This window comes from Psammomys obesus, unplaced genomic scaffold (assembly GCF_907164565.1).
Source record: "Psammomys obesus unplaced genomic scaffold, mPsaObe1.curated_primary_1811, whole genome shotgun sequence".
Lineage (NCBI taxonomy): Eukaryota > Metazoa > Chordata > Mammalia > Rodentia > Muridae > Psammomys > Psammomys obesus.
Genome location: NW_026596134.1, coordinates 1,099,594 through 1,114,281, shown reverse-complemented (window position 1 = coordinate 1,114,281; position 14,688 = coordinate 1,099,594). Strand labels below are relative to the sequence as shown.

Here is a 14,688-nt window from a genome sequence, read left to right as displayed (position 1 = left end):
GTCTACAAACTGAGTCCAGGATAGCCAAGGCTACACAGGGAAACTGTGTTTCAAAAAAATAAAAAATAAACAAAAAAGTATTGTGAACTCTATTTTTATGCTTGTTTTAGCTTTCTTTTTTTCTAATTTTAAAAAATGTGTGTGTGTGTGTGTGTGTGTGTGTGTGTGTGTGTGTGTGTGTGTATGTTCTGGTGTGCCAAGGCACACATTTTAGAAGTTGGTTCTCTCCTTCTACCTTGGTGTCTGAGGGCTGAACTCGGGTCACAGGCTGATGTTTTTACCCACAGGGAATTAATTTATTTATTTATTTATTTATTTATTTATTTATTTATTTATTTATTTATTTATTTATTTATTTTAGCCCAGGCTAGCCTGGCATTCACAATCCTCCTGCCTCTGCTTCTTGACACTTGGATTATTGGCACAGGCTTTGTCTTAGCTTTCTTAATTATTTTTTTCCTTTTTTTTTTTTTTTAAATTTTTTATGTTTTTTGTTTTTCTGAACTCGCTTAGTAGCCCATGCTGGCCTCAAACTCACAGAGATCCTCTCTGCCTCCCAGAGTGCTGGGATCAAAGGTGTGCGCTATCACGCCTGCTCACTGTTCACGTTTTAAATGGGTGTTTTGAGGTACGGGATGCTGCGTGTTACACACTCTCAGAAGGTTTGGAAATGGCCCACACTCTCCCTGCCCCTCAGATTTCTATAAAAATGTGTTGTCTTGAGAAACAAGATTCTGATCTTAAAACATTCTGAAATCTGACCATTTCGAAAACCTGGTTTTGAGGGAGAGGTCTTACTATGCTCATGCTGTGCTTGTCAAATAGCAAATCTGTCCTGCCAGAGCTTTGTGACCGCACTGTGGCCTTGAGCACATTCCTTAGTCGTATGTCACTGCAGGTGTTTGAGGGGAGCATAGAGAATATGATCTCTTCCAACATCATGGGCAACATGGGTCAGAATTTTCCTTATCCCTTGGTAGTTTAGCATGTCTTCAGGTAGAAATAAAAGCCAGACTTAGAGTATGCACATTGAAAGACATTGGCATTCAAAGTGGCCGTCACTTACGGGGCCTGTTCTTGTAGTTAAACCTCTTCACATGAAGGAAATCCTAGCCACCCGCCATGGCTAGGATTGCTGCATGTCCTGGCTCACCCCCGAGCCTGCGGTGCTAATGCCTGCGTCCTCTTTGTCCACCTGACAACCTGTCTGCTCTGCACATATGTACATGACAGAGATAACATATACACACCATATTGGTGACAGCTTTCACTCCCACAGGTTAGCAGGAATTGCTAGAGCAGGCACAGAGGAGCAGTGGGGAACGATACAGCCTCTGCCTTCACCACTGTGTTATCTGTTCCCTGACTTGGGAATGAGTATTGATAGACCTGAAGTTTGAGTTAGCATTCAGTACTAATCATATTCTCTGCAATACTTTGAATTTCAGAAGAAATATACCTAAATTTGAAATAGCCAGGCAGTTTGAAATGGGATGATAATATTTCTGGTTTCTTAGGTCTTGAGAAAAAGTAAGCAAGCTCTGATCACATTCTGGGCATTTATTTTTTTATTTTTGAGTAGCTGTAGAAGTGCCTGACAGGTATCTGTGGAGACAAGCGAGGCCTAGTTTCTCATCTCGTCCCTTCATGAGGCCCAGGACGCTGGTGTCTGCTGAGTGTACTTGTGCTAAGGAAAGGCCTGTGGGGCCAAAGCTGATGCCCAAAGATGGGGGGAGGGGCAGCAGGCTAAGGCCTGTGGGCAGGACAGGAGGAGCTGGCCTGGAGGACCAGAGAATCTGGGTGCAAATACGGAGGAAAGGCTACAGTATTGTTCCTGCTTTCATTTGAGATGAGGTTTTGTATAACCCACACTGCCCTTGAATTGCTGATCCTCTGGCCTCTGCCTTTCAAATGCTGGGCTCACATATGTGTGCTACCGCAGTTGGCTAAAGTTGTGACTCAAGTCTAGGGGTGGGACCTGATAGTTGAGAAGTCACCTTGGGGGCCCTCCATTGGCAGTAGCTTTGATTTTCTAAGTAGGAGAGGGGAGGCTTTTGTCAAGGAGCTGTTCTGGAGTTGGGACAGGGTGGAATAAGAATGAAATTTCTGTGGTATTCTATGAGGATCTCCAGCCATTGTCCATGAACAGCAGATAGCTTCCAGTGTTTGCCTTCTGCCATTTGCCTTCTGGATTTCTGCTCAGTAGGAAGTGAGGCACAAGACAGCAGGGCCAAAAAGAGAGCTAGCTGTAGAGTGAAGCCTTCCCATTCTTTAGATTTAGTGCCTGTTTCTCTCCGTGTGCAGGGAGAGATCTGGAGCAATGTTACTGTTCCCATGTGCCCTCACATACCCCACCTTGATTGGGCTTCTTTTGGCGGTGGCACAGGATGGCGGGATGTGCAGTTATGGGTCCCGGGTCTCAGTCTGGATCTCCATCTGAGCAGGCCTGGGAGTGGCTGTCCCACGTGCAGTCCAGCTGCCCTAGATGCTGACCGTGCTTGTATGCTCTGTCAGCTTCTGCTGGCCAGCCGGGACCACCCTGTGAGCTTCGGTTCTCTCTACCATGGAACAGGACTCATGCTCCCTAGCCACTGGTAGACTGGCGCAGCTTCAGCTCCACCCTTGTTAGAATAACAAACCGTGGTAGAGAGATTAGCAGGGACTGGTCAGGCAATGTTGCTAGTAAGTGGGCATGCCTGAGAGAGCTCAGCATTGCTCTGCTCTAATGCTGGTGGATCCCAAAGAGAAATATTGAGGGTGACGGTGACCTGCGTGATACCCTCTAGCTGGGCAGAGGCCCTTCGCTTACTCTTAGGCAGGATAGGAGCAAGTCCCCTGAAGACCTATACTGAGCTGAGAACCGTGGGTTGGCTGAAAGTCTCGTAGGCACATGAAAGCCCTCAGTACCCTGTCTCATCAGGTGACGTGTGCATCTTCTTGTAAAATTCCACTTCCATGTGTGTGCATATGCATGTTTGCACGAGTCTTGGCACATGTAAGTGTGGGTGCAAGTCCATATGCATGCTTATACATATGGCAGCTCAAGCTTGATAGTCTAGAACCATCTTTGACCGCTCTCCCACAGTATTCGTTGAGACAACGTCTGTCAGTCAACCCAGAGCTTGCCTATATGACTAGCCAGCCTCTCCTCTCTCCACCGTTGATGCTGGAATTATGGACTCAGTGTGTTTACCTGAGGTTACACGGACTCTGGGAATCAGAACGCTGATTCTCGGGCTTGCTCGAGCAACAAATGATTTAGCCACTGAGCACTTTCTTGGCCCTGACATGCCACTCGATGCCATTCAAGGGCGCCCTTTTCTTCTGCAGGTGCACGAACGAACCGAGGAAATGGACTTCCTGCTGTTGGTGGTCCGTAAACTCTTGAGGACAAATTCACGTTTTGTGAAGGTAAATTTTAGATTTCCTTCTGTTTCACTTTACCAGCTGGGCACATATGTCTGGCAAAGTGACTCTTAACTGAGAAAATTCCTGTGTAACATTGGCCTGTAGGCAAGTAAGTAGGGCATTTTGTGACTAATGGTTTATGTGGATATACCCCACCCACACTGGGAGGAGCCATCCCTGGGCCAGTGGTCTTGAGTGATAAGAATCTGGCTGAGCAAACCGGAGGAACATCGGGAGTCAGTGCTCTTCCGTGCTCCATGAGGAGCAGCCGGGAGTCAGTGCTCTTCCATGCTCTCTGCTTCAGTGTCTGCCACCAGGTTTCTTCTTGAGGTCCTGCCCTGACTTCCCGCAGTGACCTGAGAGTTGTGAGAGGAAACTTTCCCCCGGAGTTGCTTTTGGTCCTGGTGTCTGTTATAGATGCCTTATTCCAGGTCCTGCAGGAAGTAGGTTCAGGGCATTCTTTATACTGTTTTAATTTGTATAATACACAAGAAAAAAACCCAAAATAGTCTATATAAAACTATATAAAAGGGAGACCTGCCCTTTTCTGCAGAGAAATGGAGGAGGAGGAGGAAGGAGTTGGGGAAGAGAGGAGGCTGGGGAGAGGGACTGGGTGGAGAGGGACTGGGTGGAGATGGGGGAGGGGAAATTGGTCAGGATGTAAAAACAAAACAAGACAAAGCAGTAATGGTGGGAGGTTGTGGAGGGGCCGGGCTCTGTGGCGGCTTGCTCCGCTTGCTCAGGTGGGCTCTCCTCACGGCAGGTGGTCCTCATGTCTGCCACCATCAACTGCAAGCAGTTTGCAGACTACTTCGCTGTTCCTGTTCAGAACAAGATGAACCCTGCGTATGTTTTTGAAGTGGAAGGCAAGCCACATGCTATTGAAGAGTATTACCTCAATGATTTGGGGCACGTTTACCATAGTGGGGTACGTTGGGTGCATTGCTTCATTTATAGGCTAGACTTTGCTTTCTGACTGAGTTCCCCAGGTATGGTGGTGAGGCCCTTTTAGAGCTCCTTAGAGCAGATACATGGGAGGAAGAGGGTGGAGAAAGGAAGGGAGGGCTTCTGCTGTAGGCGGTGAACATAGTATTCTCATTGCACAGCCTTGTGGGAGTTACTGCGGCCAGCTCCATACCTCACAGGTTCTGCTCATTATGAAATGGACACTCACTGGAGGACGGGACTCTTGGTTAAATGCATGCATTCTAGTGTAAGGGGAGTTCAGCCTGGAAGAATATTGTACCGTGACTGTGAACACTGGGCACATATTTCCGTAAGAGGCTGATACAGGTTTGTTTCTGTGTGTGGTAGTTTAGCATCTTGGAAGTCTAAATGTAAAGTAGAAGGGCTGTGGCACTCTTCCTTTCTCATCCTTCTGGGAGTGTGCTCAGTAAGAAAGTGCTGTATAGTTGTGTAAGACCCTGGGTTCTGTTTCCAGCTCATGAGCAAAAACTAAAGGCATGAAAACTTGCTTCACTCCTTTCCTCTTCCTAGCTGTCTCTACCCATCAGGCCTTGCTTTCTTTCCCATAAGAGACTGCCATTGCAAAGCTCACAGGGCCGCTTCTCACACAGTCAGGATCCTGCCAGGTAAATATGGGCCATTTCTTCTTCAGAGGTAGTGTGCTGTCTGCACACAGTTTTTGCCGAGCTCTCCACATCTGTTTGCTTCAGTAAATATTTGTTTAATTTCTCTTTTAGAGTTGCATGCCGTTCCTCCATGTGGCGGCTGCTCGTTGCCGAGCCTCTACCACCTGTGCTCCTACTGCACAGCTGCTCAGTAGCCAGCGCTGTCACATGCTGCTGTGCACGAAGGATAGCTGGTTTTGTAGGCCGCGGTTCCTCAGCCTCAGCACCACTGACACTTTTGGCCAGATAACCCTGTGTGGCAGGGGTATCCTCGGCATTGCGTGGTGTCTCTTCTTGTTCTTGTCCTCTCCATTATCACAACCAAAAACGTTCCTAGACAGTGCCAAATGTGCCTGTGTGGCCGTGTGTGGACCGCCTTCCTACAGCCTCTGAGCCTGGAAAGAGATTGTTGGGACAAACATTACATGTGCTTGCAATTTGGTGGATGGAGCCCAGCTGCTGAGAGTAGGAGCTGAGCTTCTCTTCCAGATACTTGCAGCGCTAAATAGGGGTCTGTACTGGAATGAGGTGCTGGCTAGGTCTCACCTGACGTCAACATCAGACAATTGTTAGTGGATACATTGATAAAAGGGTAGCCAGCTGAGGGTGTCTGTTCTGTGAGCACTCTGGTTGGACTAAACCAGCTGCCTAGAAGCCAGGGCCTTTTGGCTTATGGTGGATTGTGGTCAGCTTTTTGAAGGCACGGAGACTTACCATTGCTTACTACACAGCCTCTCCTTGGCATCTAGAAGGCACGCAGTAAATATTTCAGTGCACAAACAAACATGACTGGACAGAGTACTGCATGTTGAGTTTTGTTTGGGCGTTTTGGGGGAGGGTGCCCTTGTCTAGCTAAGCCACACTGTCACTTAACGATCCTGTCTAATACTGGTAATTAGGAAGGTGTTGTTTCAAATTTATTCCATTACAAACTTTCAACATCAGAGAATGTTTTCAAGTCCAGTTTCGTCATCATTCCTACTGTTGTCTTCGTGCCACGCCATGGTGTCCAGCCATGCCTTCTGTGCAACCTACCCCTGCTGCCTGTGCTCATCTCTCTCTCCTCTTGACCCACTGCTTATTGTCTTTTCCTTGTCTTGAGATCGCTCACTGTTGGGGTGTGTGTGTGTGTGTGTGTGCGCGCGCGCGCTCATGTGTGCATGCATGCATATGTGTATATGTTTGCTTTTTTGAGACAGGGTTGCTCTGCGTAGCCCTGGCTGTCCTAGAACTTGCTCTGTAGACCAGAGATCTGTCTGCTTCAGCTTCCTGATCGCTGGCATTAAATATGTGTGCCAACACTGCCTGGCTGCTCATCTCTTCTTGTTCATGTTTAAACATGATTGGCTTTCCTCTTGAGAAACATCCTCCTCAGTGCTAGGTTTCTTTGCATCCCTCGCCTGCCTCTCTGTCTGGGTGGGGGTGACAGTATGATCGCTGTCTCTTCCGCATAGCATAAGGTATATTTATTTACAGGCTCATTTTGGGACCTGTCACCATGTAGCAAGGTCAGCCTTAAGCTTACCTGGCTTTCTGAGGATACTGACATTGTTAGCCACTTTGGACTTTCTGAAACTCATCTTTGGTGCCCTAGTGATCTCTGGATTTTTCTTATGCCACTCTTAGGTGTTTCCTTTCAAGACCCTCATCAACTTGTGTTTTCATCTCTAGTTCTTTTGAGTATTAAAAACAAGACAAAAGGAAAAACAGTTACCTAAGTGTTTTGTGCATATACATGTACACAAACAAAAAACCATGAATGGTCCTTCTGTGTCCCCGTTAAAAATAAGTTCCAATAGAGTACTGACTGTAAAATCTCCCTAGCATTTAAGAAAAGCTGTTCTTCAAAGCTGAGGAAATAGAACATGGTATCAAATATTCTATTGTTAAAGGCAGCAACTACAGAAAGCTCTTATTTGCTCAATGGAATCAGTGCCTTTTGATGCAGAACGAAACCCCCCAAAACTATCCCAACTACTGTCAATACTTTCAAAACCAGCACATCAAACTTGATTTTCATTAGAACACTATTTTTCCACACTAGTAATTCAAAACCCAAGCCTCGTCTAAGTCCTTCCATTTCATGAGAAACATGAATTCTCTACTGCTGTCTGTGGCACTGATTAGTCATTCAGGATCAAGACCTCTGGCAAAGCCCCTTGGTTTGTCAGCAGTGTCTCTTCTCTTCTTCGATTTGCTACTGTCAGATTCACAGTCAGATAAAGATTTCCTTTCTGTACCATCTTTTTCTTTACCAGCTTTTTGAGAATTAAGAAATTCTTCAATTAATTCTGGACGATATAAATTATCTTCTGGTTCCCAAGTATTACCAGCGTCTGTGAACCCCTTCCACTTCAGGAAATATTTCATGACATGACGGTCCAGCACTTTTTCTACCACAAATTCTTCAGGCTCTGCCTCTTCAACTTTTTTATTCTTCCCATTCTGTTTCTTTCCCATTTTTTGAAATGTAGTTTTATCGGCCTTTTTTTTTTAAATTGGAGATTTGAGGGGTTCACTGTTCAGATGCTCAGGGCTGCGGATGCTGCCTGAGCTATGTGCGACAGCTCAGCTACCAATACCGTACTTCTGAGGTATCCCAGGCAGCACAGCCACTGCAAGAGTGGCTGTAAATGGCACTGTTGTTGTTGCTGTTATTATTATTTCACTTAAGGTGTTTTTAGAGTGATGGCTAAAGGGATGAACACACATCTAAACCAGCATTCTCCTGCAGCTCTATTTAGATGTTCTATTTCTTTTAATTTTTTTTCAGCTCCCCCCCTACCGTCTGGAGGAGCCAGTGATAACAAAGGATGTCTATGAAGTTGCTGTCTCTCTCATTCAGATGTTTGACGAGCTGGACATGAAAGAGAGTGGGTAAGAGTCTCTGCAGCTACATTTATGTGTGTAACTTGAAACATTGGTCACTCATTTGGGCCTTCTTAGTGTTTTTACAGTATTAAGATAATAGCTGTAGACACTTGGGCTTGTTTTGAGACAGAGTCTAGCGACATAGTGACAGAGAGGTGCTGGGATTTCTGGTGTGTGCTGTCACACACAGATGTAGATGCCTTTTCAGCAGTTAGCAGTCACTGGTCACTCTTCAGATTTCTACTACAGCAGTCAAAGCCATACTGAGTGCAGCTTTAGACTGTCTACTCTAGCTCTCTCTCTCTCTAATCTAGCTAATCTCTAATATCTATGTAATATTTGTTTATATCTGTCTGTTTCTGTGTGTGTCTGTCTGTCTATCTATCTATCTATCTATCTATCTATCTATCTATCTATCTATCTATCTATCTATCTATCTCATCTATTTTAAGCTAGTATTGGAGCCAGAAAACAGGATGATGGCTTTTCCAGACATAGGAGTCACATGGCTTTCTCTGCCTTGCCTTTGTTTTCTTTGTTGCAGAGATATTTTCTGATACCCAGCAGGCAATCTAGATGTTCATTCTTTTAGCTTTTTTTAAACTTGAGATTTTTTTTTTCCTTTCAGAACAATTTAGGTTCTAAGTGCTGGTTTGAGTCTATAATTTTAAAAATACTATGTTATTGAAGCTCTATGCTCCTAATTTTATTGCATCTCATAAATAGCATTTATTATTTTAGAGACAAATAATGGTGATGTATATTCTTTCTCCCTTAGTAACCAAAGCTAGATGGCTGGGGTAACATTTTTCCTATAGACCTTAGGAAACCCCTGAATTAATCCTTGTCAAATTTGGACTTCTTATCTTGGATCACTTTCATTCTTCCCAAATTACACCCTTCAAAAACTCTGTTGGTAAAATTTTTTAGCTTTTATTTGGGTAAAAGTTATTTTACTTCAGCTTCATTTTTTTTGTTTAAAAAAATCTAACTCAACAGATAAAAAATTGAGATGGGGAGATGGCTCAGTTGGTAAAGTGCTTGGTTTGCAAGTTTGAGAACCTGAGTTTGATTCCCAGGACCTACAGGGAAAAAAAGCCAGGCATGGTGGTGTGTGCTTATCATTCCACTGGGAAGGTGTAGGCAGGTTGGGCCCTGATTCTCAGTGCTCATCATGCCTAATTGGTGAGAATCAGGCCAGTGAGACCCTGTCTCAAAGAGCATGAGCAGTTCTTGGGGATGACATCCAGAGCTGACACTCAAACTTTTCTGTCACCTTCCCCCCCTTCCTCATTTCTGTCCTTCCTCCCCTCCTTCTCTCTCCCTCATCTTCCCTTTTCTTTTTCTCTCCTGCATGCACATATGCCTACACATGCACAAACCCAGCCACATCACTCCTGTGTCTGCGGTGTATAGCATGACATTTGGGTTGATTCAGCCTAATCGGTAGACACAGGCACATCTCTGGATGTGTGTGCAGTGCTTGTAGGTGTAGATTGGCTTCTCTCACTTGAAATGGTTGGGACCAGAAGTTTTTGTACTCTGGAGTATTTTCACAGACTTTTGTGGCTGAACCCATAAACACTCCAGACTCAAAAACATTTTGAGGCACATAGTTAAATGTCAGACTTTGGAATATTTCAGATTTTAGATGTTGAGAGTAGGAATACTTAACTTGTATGAAGTTCTTGGTTATTATTTGCTTCTTATATTTTATTTTTCTAATTTTGTATATATACACAGTATCATTGAGATAAGCATGTAGCAAGTGCATCTTTTTTTTTTTTAGCACTTTCTAAATTTTGATGCTATTTTCCTATTATCTGCTGGCTTGTTTTACTACAAGGAGAAACCTTTTTGTCTCACTGTTCTCTGTGGGTAAATGTATCTCTTCACTCTGGTTAACTATCAGATATATTCTTTGTTTTTGATGACCTATGGCTCAGAGCTGGGGTAGATGTGGCTTTCTCTTTACTTCCCGTGCTTGTGATTGGGTAGCTCATAGTCTCAACATTAGTGCCTGAGTCTGCCCAGCAGCCTTTCCTCCGGTGGCCTTTTTGCCTGAGTCCTTATTATGTATGCCACGTTCTCATTTTTCTTTGTTCTTTAGTCCCTAAAATTATACTGCAAGAAAGAATTTTCCTCTTCTTACTCATTAAGTGCTTTACCTGCTGAGCCATCCTCCCCAGCCCCGGCTTGTTTGTTTTTGAGACAGTTTCTCTGTGTAGTCTTGGCTGCCCTGAACTCACTTTGTAGCCTGGGCTGGCCTCGAACTCCCAGAGATCTGCCTGCCTCTGCCTGAGTGCTGGGGTCACAGGCGTGCACCACACCCAGCTTATCATTATTTTTTGATAAGTCAATTTTTATTTAACATTTTCCCTTTGATCCAACAGTTGTTTCCCCTGGTGTTGCTATTAACCCCTTTTTAGGCACGTTTGCACATGTTAAGCATATGCCTTATCCCACTGTGCCATGCCTCCAGTCCAGTTTTTCTTCTTTTTACAACTCTTTTTATCATTTGTTTGCCTGGTGCGCACAGAGGCCAGAATAGGGCACTGAGTCCCTGGAGCTGGGGTTGCAGGTGGTCATGAGTCATCATGTTGGTGCTGGGACTTGAACCCCGATCCCCTGGAAGAGAAGCGCGTACTTTTAACTGTTGAGCCATTTCTCCAGCTCCTGTTCTCTACATAGCACACTGTCCTGTTTGTTGCTTTTGGTCTTACTGCTAAGTTGAAGGGAAACTTATTTCACTTACTTTTTAATCTGTCTCTCTAGTCAGGGGGTAGGCTTCAGAGCGACATAGGGCCCTTCTGTCTGTTACTGCTGACCCCAGACTGCAAAGAGGAAGGCGTGAAGTGCAGGGAGGGCCCACAGGTCTATGGAGGAAGTAAATTGGTATCTCATACAGAAAGAACCATGGCAGGAGGCGGCGGTTACCCGAGACCCGCATCTGGAAGCATACTTTGTAGTGGTAATCTGGGCCTTGGTAAAGTTGTTATAGTAATCCTAAAGTTTAGCTTGGGTTTCTAGATTATAGTGTCTAAATTTGCAGGAAAGCTTTTGCAGATCGTGAGTCATGTAGGCAAATGCAATGGAAGTCAAGAGCCCTGGCTTATGGCCTGGCCGGCCTCTCTCTGCATGCCTCTGTCTTGTTTTGTGTGAACTGAAGAGCGTTACCTGACACAATCTGCAAGAGCTTTCATGAACAAAGCCAGTAGTGTCAGGTCTCAGCAGCAGGGACTCTTCTAGCCCTGACTCAAACTTGTTCACTCACATTTTGACAGGAACAAGACCTGGTCGGGGGCCCAGTTTGTGTCGGAGCGGAGCAGCGTGTTGGTGTTTCTGCCAGGTGTGAGTGCCATAATTTTGTGACTGGAATTTTAATACTCTGGAGAGCACATATTTGAAAAATGGTGTTCATGCTGCCTGTTCTCTTAGACACTGAGAACGTGAACCATTGTGACTCAGTTTGGCTGGTTCCCCTAACCTTTGCATTGCTACAGGAGTTCACAGTAACGAAGACTAACTTTTTAAAGGCAGTCTTGCCAGCTTCACAGCTTCTGGTAAGATGTTCTGCTTTGTTAAGAGCATTCCTTTGTGTAGTCATGAATGTGAGGGGATTGTCATGAGGTCGAAGTATGGCATTCATAATGAGAGCAAAGCATGAAGCTCTGTGGAGTCACCGACAGCCTCCGAGTCCCTTCTCAGTGCTTAAGGAAATGGACTTTTCCTGAACCTTTCTGAAAAGGCTCAATTGTGTTTAACAGCACTTTGTCAAATGACTTTATTGAGTAGCATAGTTTGATGAAATTATAACAATAATTCACATACTCTGTTGCTGAAAGGTAGCAGAATATATGAGTGTTTGTGCGTGTAGTGATGGAAACAAAAGAGAAGCAGCAAGAGAAACTTAATTTTGGAATGTAACATGTGAGTTTCAAATCTTTGTCACATTTGCTTACTGAATGGACTCATTTCATGTACAGAAACAGCCATTAGCTGGCAGGTCTTAGAGACTGCATCTGTACACCTTCGTCAAGTGACTTCTGTGTGCACATACATGAACATAAACACAGAGTATGGAAGGGGAGGCAACAGCAGAGTTACGCTGCTACTCAGCAATCCGGTTACATGTGGTAAGCACCGCCCAGCAGACGGTTGCAGGGGACATTGTACCGTCAGGTGTGTGACCTTCTGTTCTGTGCCAATGTGATTCAAGTCTGGTATATTATGTCTACGTGTCTCATTAATTGACTCATTTCTATCAGATCTGTGTTAGTGTTCTAACAAGGTATCGCCAATTGGATGGTTTAAAACAGGAGTGGTATGTTTTCTTCCTGTTAGGAAATTCAGTCATTCTAGAACAAGTTGTCAGGAGATATGCTTGCTCTCAGGCACCAGGCTCCTCCCAGCTCCTCATGGTCCTCTGGCTTTGGGTTGTCTTACAGCATTTCCACCCTTATCTCTGCTGCTGCCAAGTGGCATTCTCTATGCCTTTCTGTTAGGAGACCCACGGTCAAGCTACTCCACCAGCAGCTTATCAGAGCTAATTGTATGTGTGGTGACTGGTTCTCAATTTGAATTACTAGAGTTGTAAGCTGAAATATTTTGGAGACACAGTTGAACTTGTAAAAGACGCAAATATTGGTAACTCTCATGAGGCAGACTGCAGATGCCACTGTTTAAGTCCGTAGGTGTTTAAACCTACTGAGAAGGACCAGATCCTTTAAAGTATTATTATTAGTTTCGTATTCCTTGGGATCAAATCCAATTCCCCACTCAAAGACTCTGCCACCAAATTACACTTAGTCCATTTTTTTTGTTTATTTTGTTTTTGAGACAGAATTTTGATGTAGCCTGGCCTAGTCTGGACTGTCAGTGTGTCCAAGTCTAGATTTGAACTGGATATTGTCTTGCTTCCATCTCCCAGTTTCTGGGATTTCAGACTGGAGTTACCATATCTGGCTTAATTTTTTTTTTTTGATAGGAAATGTTTTGTGTATTCATTGGAGGAAATTAGAAAACCATAGGGAAGAGAAGGAATTACTTAAATAGCCAACCCTCATTGTCAGTAATCACTGTTCTGACAAAGAAAACTCTGAAAAAATGTATATATCTTAAAATAATTAAGTTATTACTTATTAATGTCATGATGCATTTGTCAGTAATTCTGGTACAAAAGGATAAAGGGTCAGATTGAACTGGTAAGGTTGTCTTTAAAAAGTTACTATATTATTTTGAGATAAATCTAATAGAAAGAAAGTAAAAGACTTGCTCAAGGAAAACTTTTAAGACACCAAGGAAAGAAATTGAAGAACATACTAGAATATAGAAAGACCTCCCTGCTCAAGGACTGGTAGGATTAATATTGTAAAAATGGCTGCTCTACCCAAAGCAAGCTACAGATTCAGTGCAATCCTCATCTAAATGCCAACACAGTTCTCCACAGAAACTGAGGAAATAATTTCAAAGTCCATATGGAAACAAACAATCCTGAACAATAAAACCGCTGCTGGAGAAACATTATGCCTGGCCTCAGTTGTGTTATAGAATGGTTGTAATAAAAACAGTACAGCACTAGTATGACATGTTGAGAACCTGCTTAGGAACTAACTGTATTCCTACAGTAACCTGGATTTGACCAGAGCCCCAAAGCACACATTGGAGATAGGACAGCATCTTCAACAAATGGGGCTGATAAGACTAGATCTCATGTGAAGAGTCAAACTAGATCTTCTCATGCCCTGTACAGAACTCGTTTCCAAGTGGATCAAGTACCTCAACGTCATATCTCATACACCCTCAATGTACAGGCCCAGGAAGGGCTTTCTGGACAGGACTGAACGTGACAGAGAAGGCAGGGGTACTCTCGATGTACAGGCCCAGGAAGGGCTTTCTGGACAGGACTGCAGTAGTGCAGGCATTATGGAACAACAAATGGGATGCCATTGTTCAAATGAAGGTGCAGCTTACAAGAAGAGAAAAAGCACATCTGACCAAGGGTTAGTGTCTAGAACTCAGAAAGCTAAACACCAAGAAAACAAACAACCCACTTAAGAACTGGGACACAGAAATAGAGAGTTCTTAAAATAAGACAGCGACCAAGAAAAATTTTTATTAGAGAGCTGTTTTTATTTTATGTATATGTGTTTTGACTTCATGTGCATTGCCTGGTGCCCGTGGAGACCAGAGAGGGTCTTAAGTCCCTGGAATTGGAGTTACAGCTAGTTCTAAGTCACCATATCGGTATTAGACACTGAGCTTTCATCCTTTGGAAGAGCAACAAGTACCTTTAACTGCTGAGCCACCTCTCTAGCCCTAGCTGATAAATATTTAAAAAACTATTTTAGTCATCAGTGAAATTCACATTAAGACTCCTTTGAGATTTCATCTTTTTGCAGACAGATGGCTAAGATGAAACAAAATACAACAGAATCCAAATGATGGCAAATGCAGGTATGGATTGGGGCGGAGGAGAGCACTTATCCACTGTTGGTGGAAATGCATGCCCTGTAGAGATCAGTGTGGGGACATCCCAGAAACTAGAGATGGATCTGTCACATCGCCGGCCATACTGCTCCTGAGCATATACCACAGTGGTCCTTGCCCACCCGTGTTCACTGCAGCTCTGTCTACAATAGCCAAGGAATGAGAGCAACCAAGACAGCCATCCACTTCTGGACAGTGAATATGTGTCACACTTACACAGTGACACAGCTGGAAAGAAAAATAAAATTAGTGCATTTGCAGGTTAAATGGGTAGAGCTGGAGACAGTCC

The 14,688-nt window shown here is 44.1% G+C and overlaps 2 protein-coding genes across 2 annotated transcripts in view; one reads left to right on the top strand and one right to left on the bottom strand.

Moving 5' to 3' along the window:
- Positions 1–14,688, top strand: part of Tdrd9 (tudor domain containing 9) — an 85,609-nt gene that overhangs the window by 23,100 nt on the left and 47,821 nt on the right. Inside the window, exons 6-9 of the mRNA XM_055593076.1 lie at positions 3,331–3,411; positions 4,172–4,336; positions 7,813–7,916; positions 11,195–11,259. Coding sequence (XP_055449051.1) covers positions 3,331–3,411; positions 4,172–4,336; positions 7,813–7,916; positions 11,195–11,259 — 415 coding nt within the window. The remainder of the gene's footprint in view (positions 1–3,330; positions 3,412–4,171; positions 4,337–7,812; positions 7,917–11,194; positions 11,260–14,688) is intronic.
- Positions 7,163–7,763, bottom strand: LOC129665916 (chromobox protein homolog 3-like). The gene is made up of 3 exons (XM_055592844.1): positions 7,758–7,763; positions 7,376–7,523; positions 7,163–7,302 (listed from the first exon to the last, which is right to left on the bottom strand). The coding sequence occupies exons 1-3, from the start codon at positions 7,761–7,763 to the stop codon at positions 7,163–7,165; spliced, it is 294 nt and encodes a 97-aa protein (XP_055448819.1).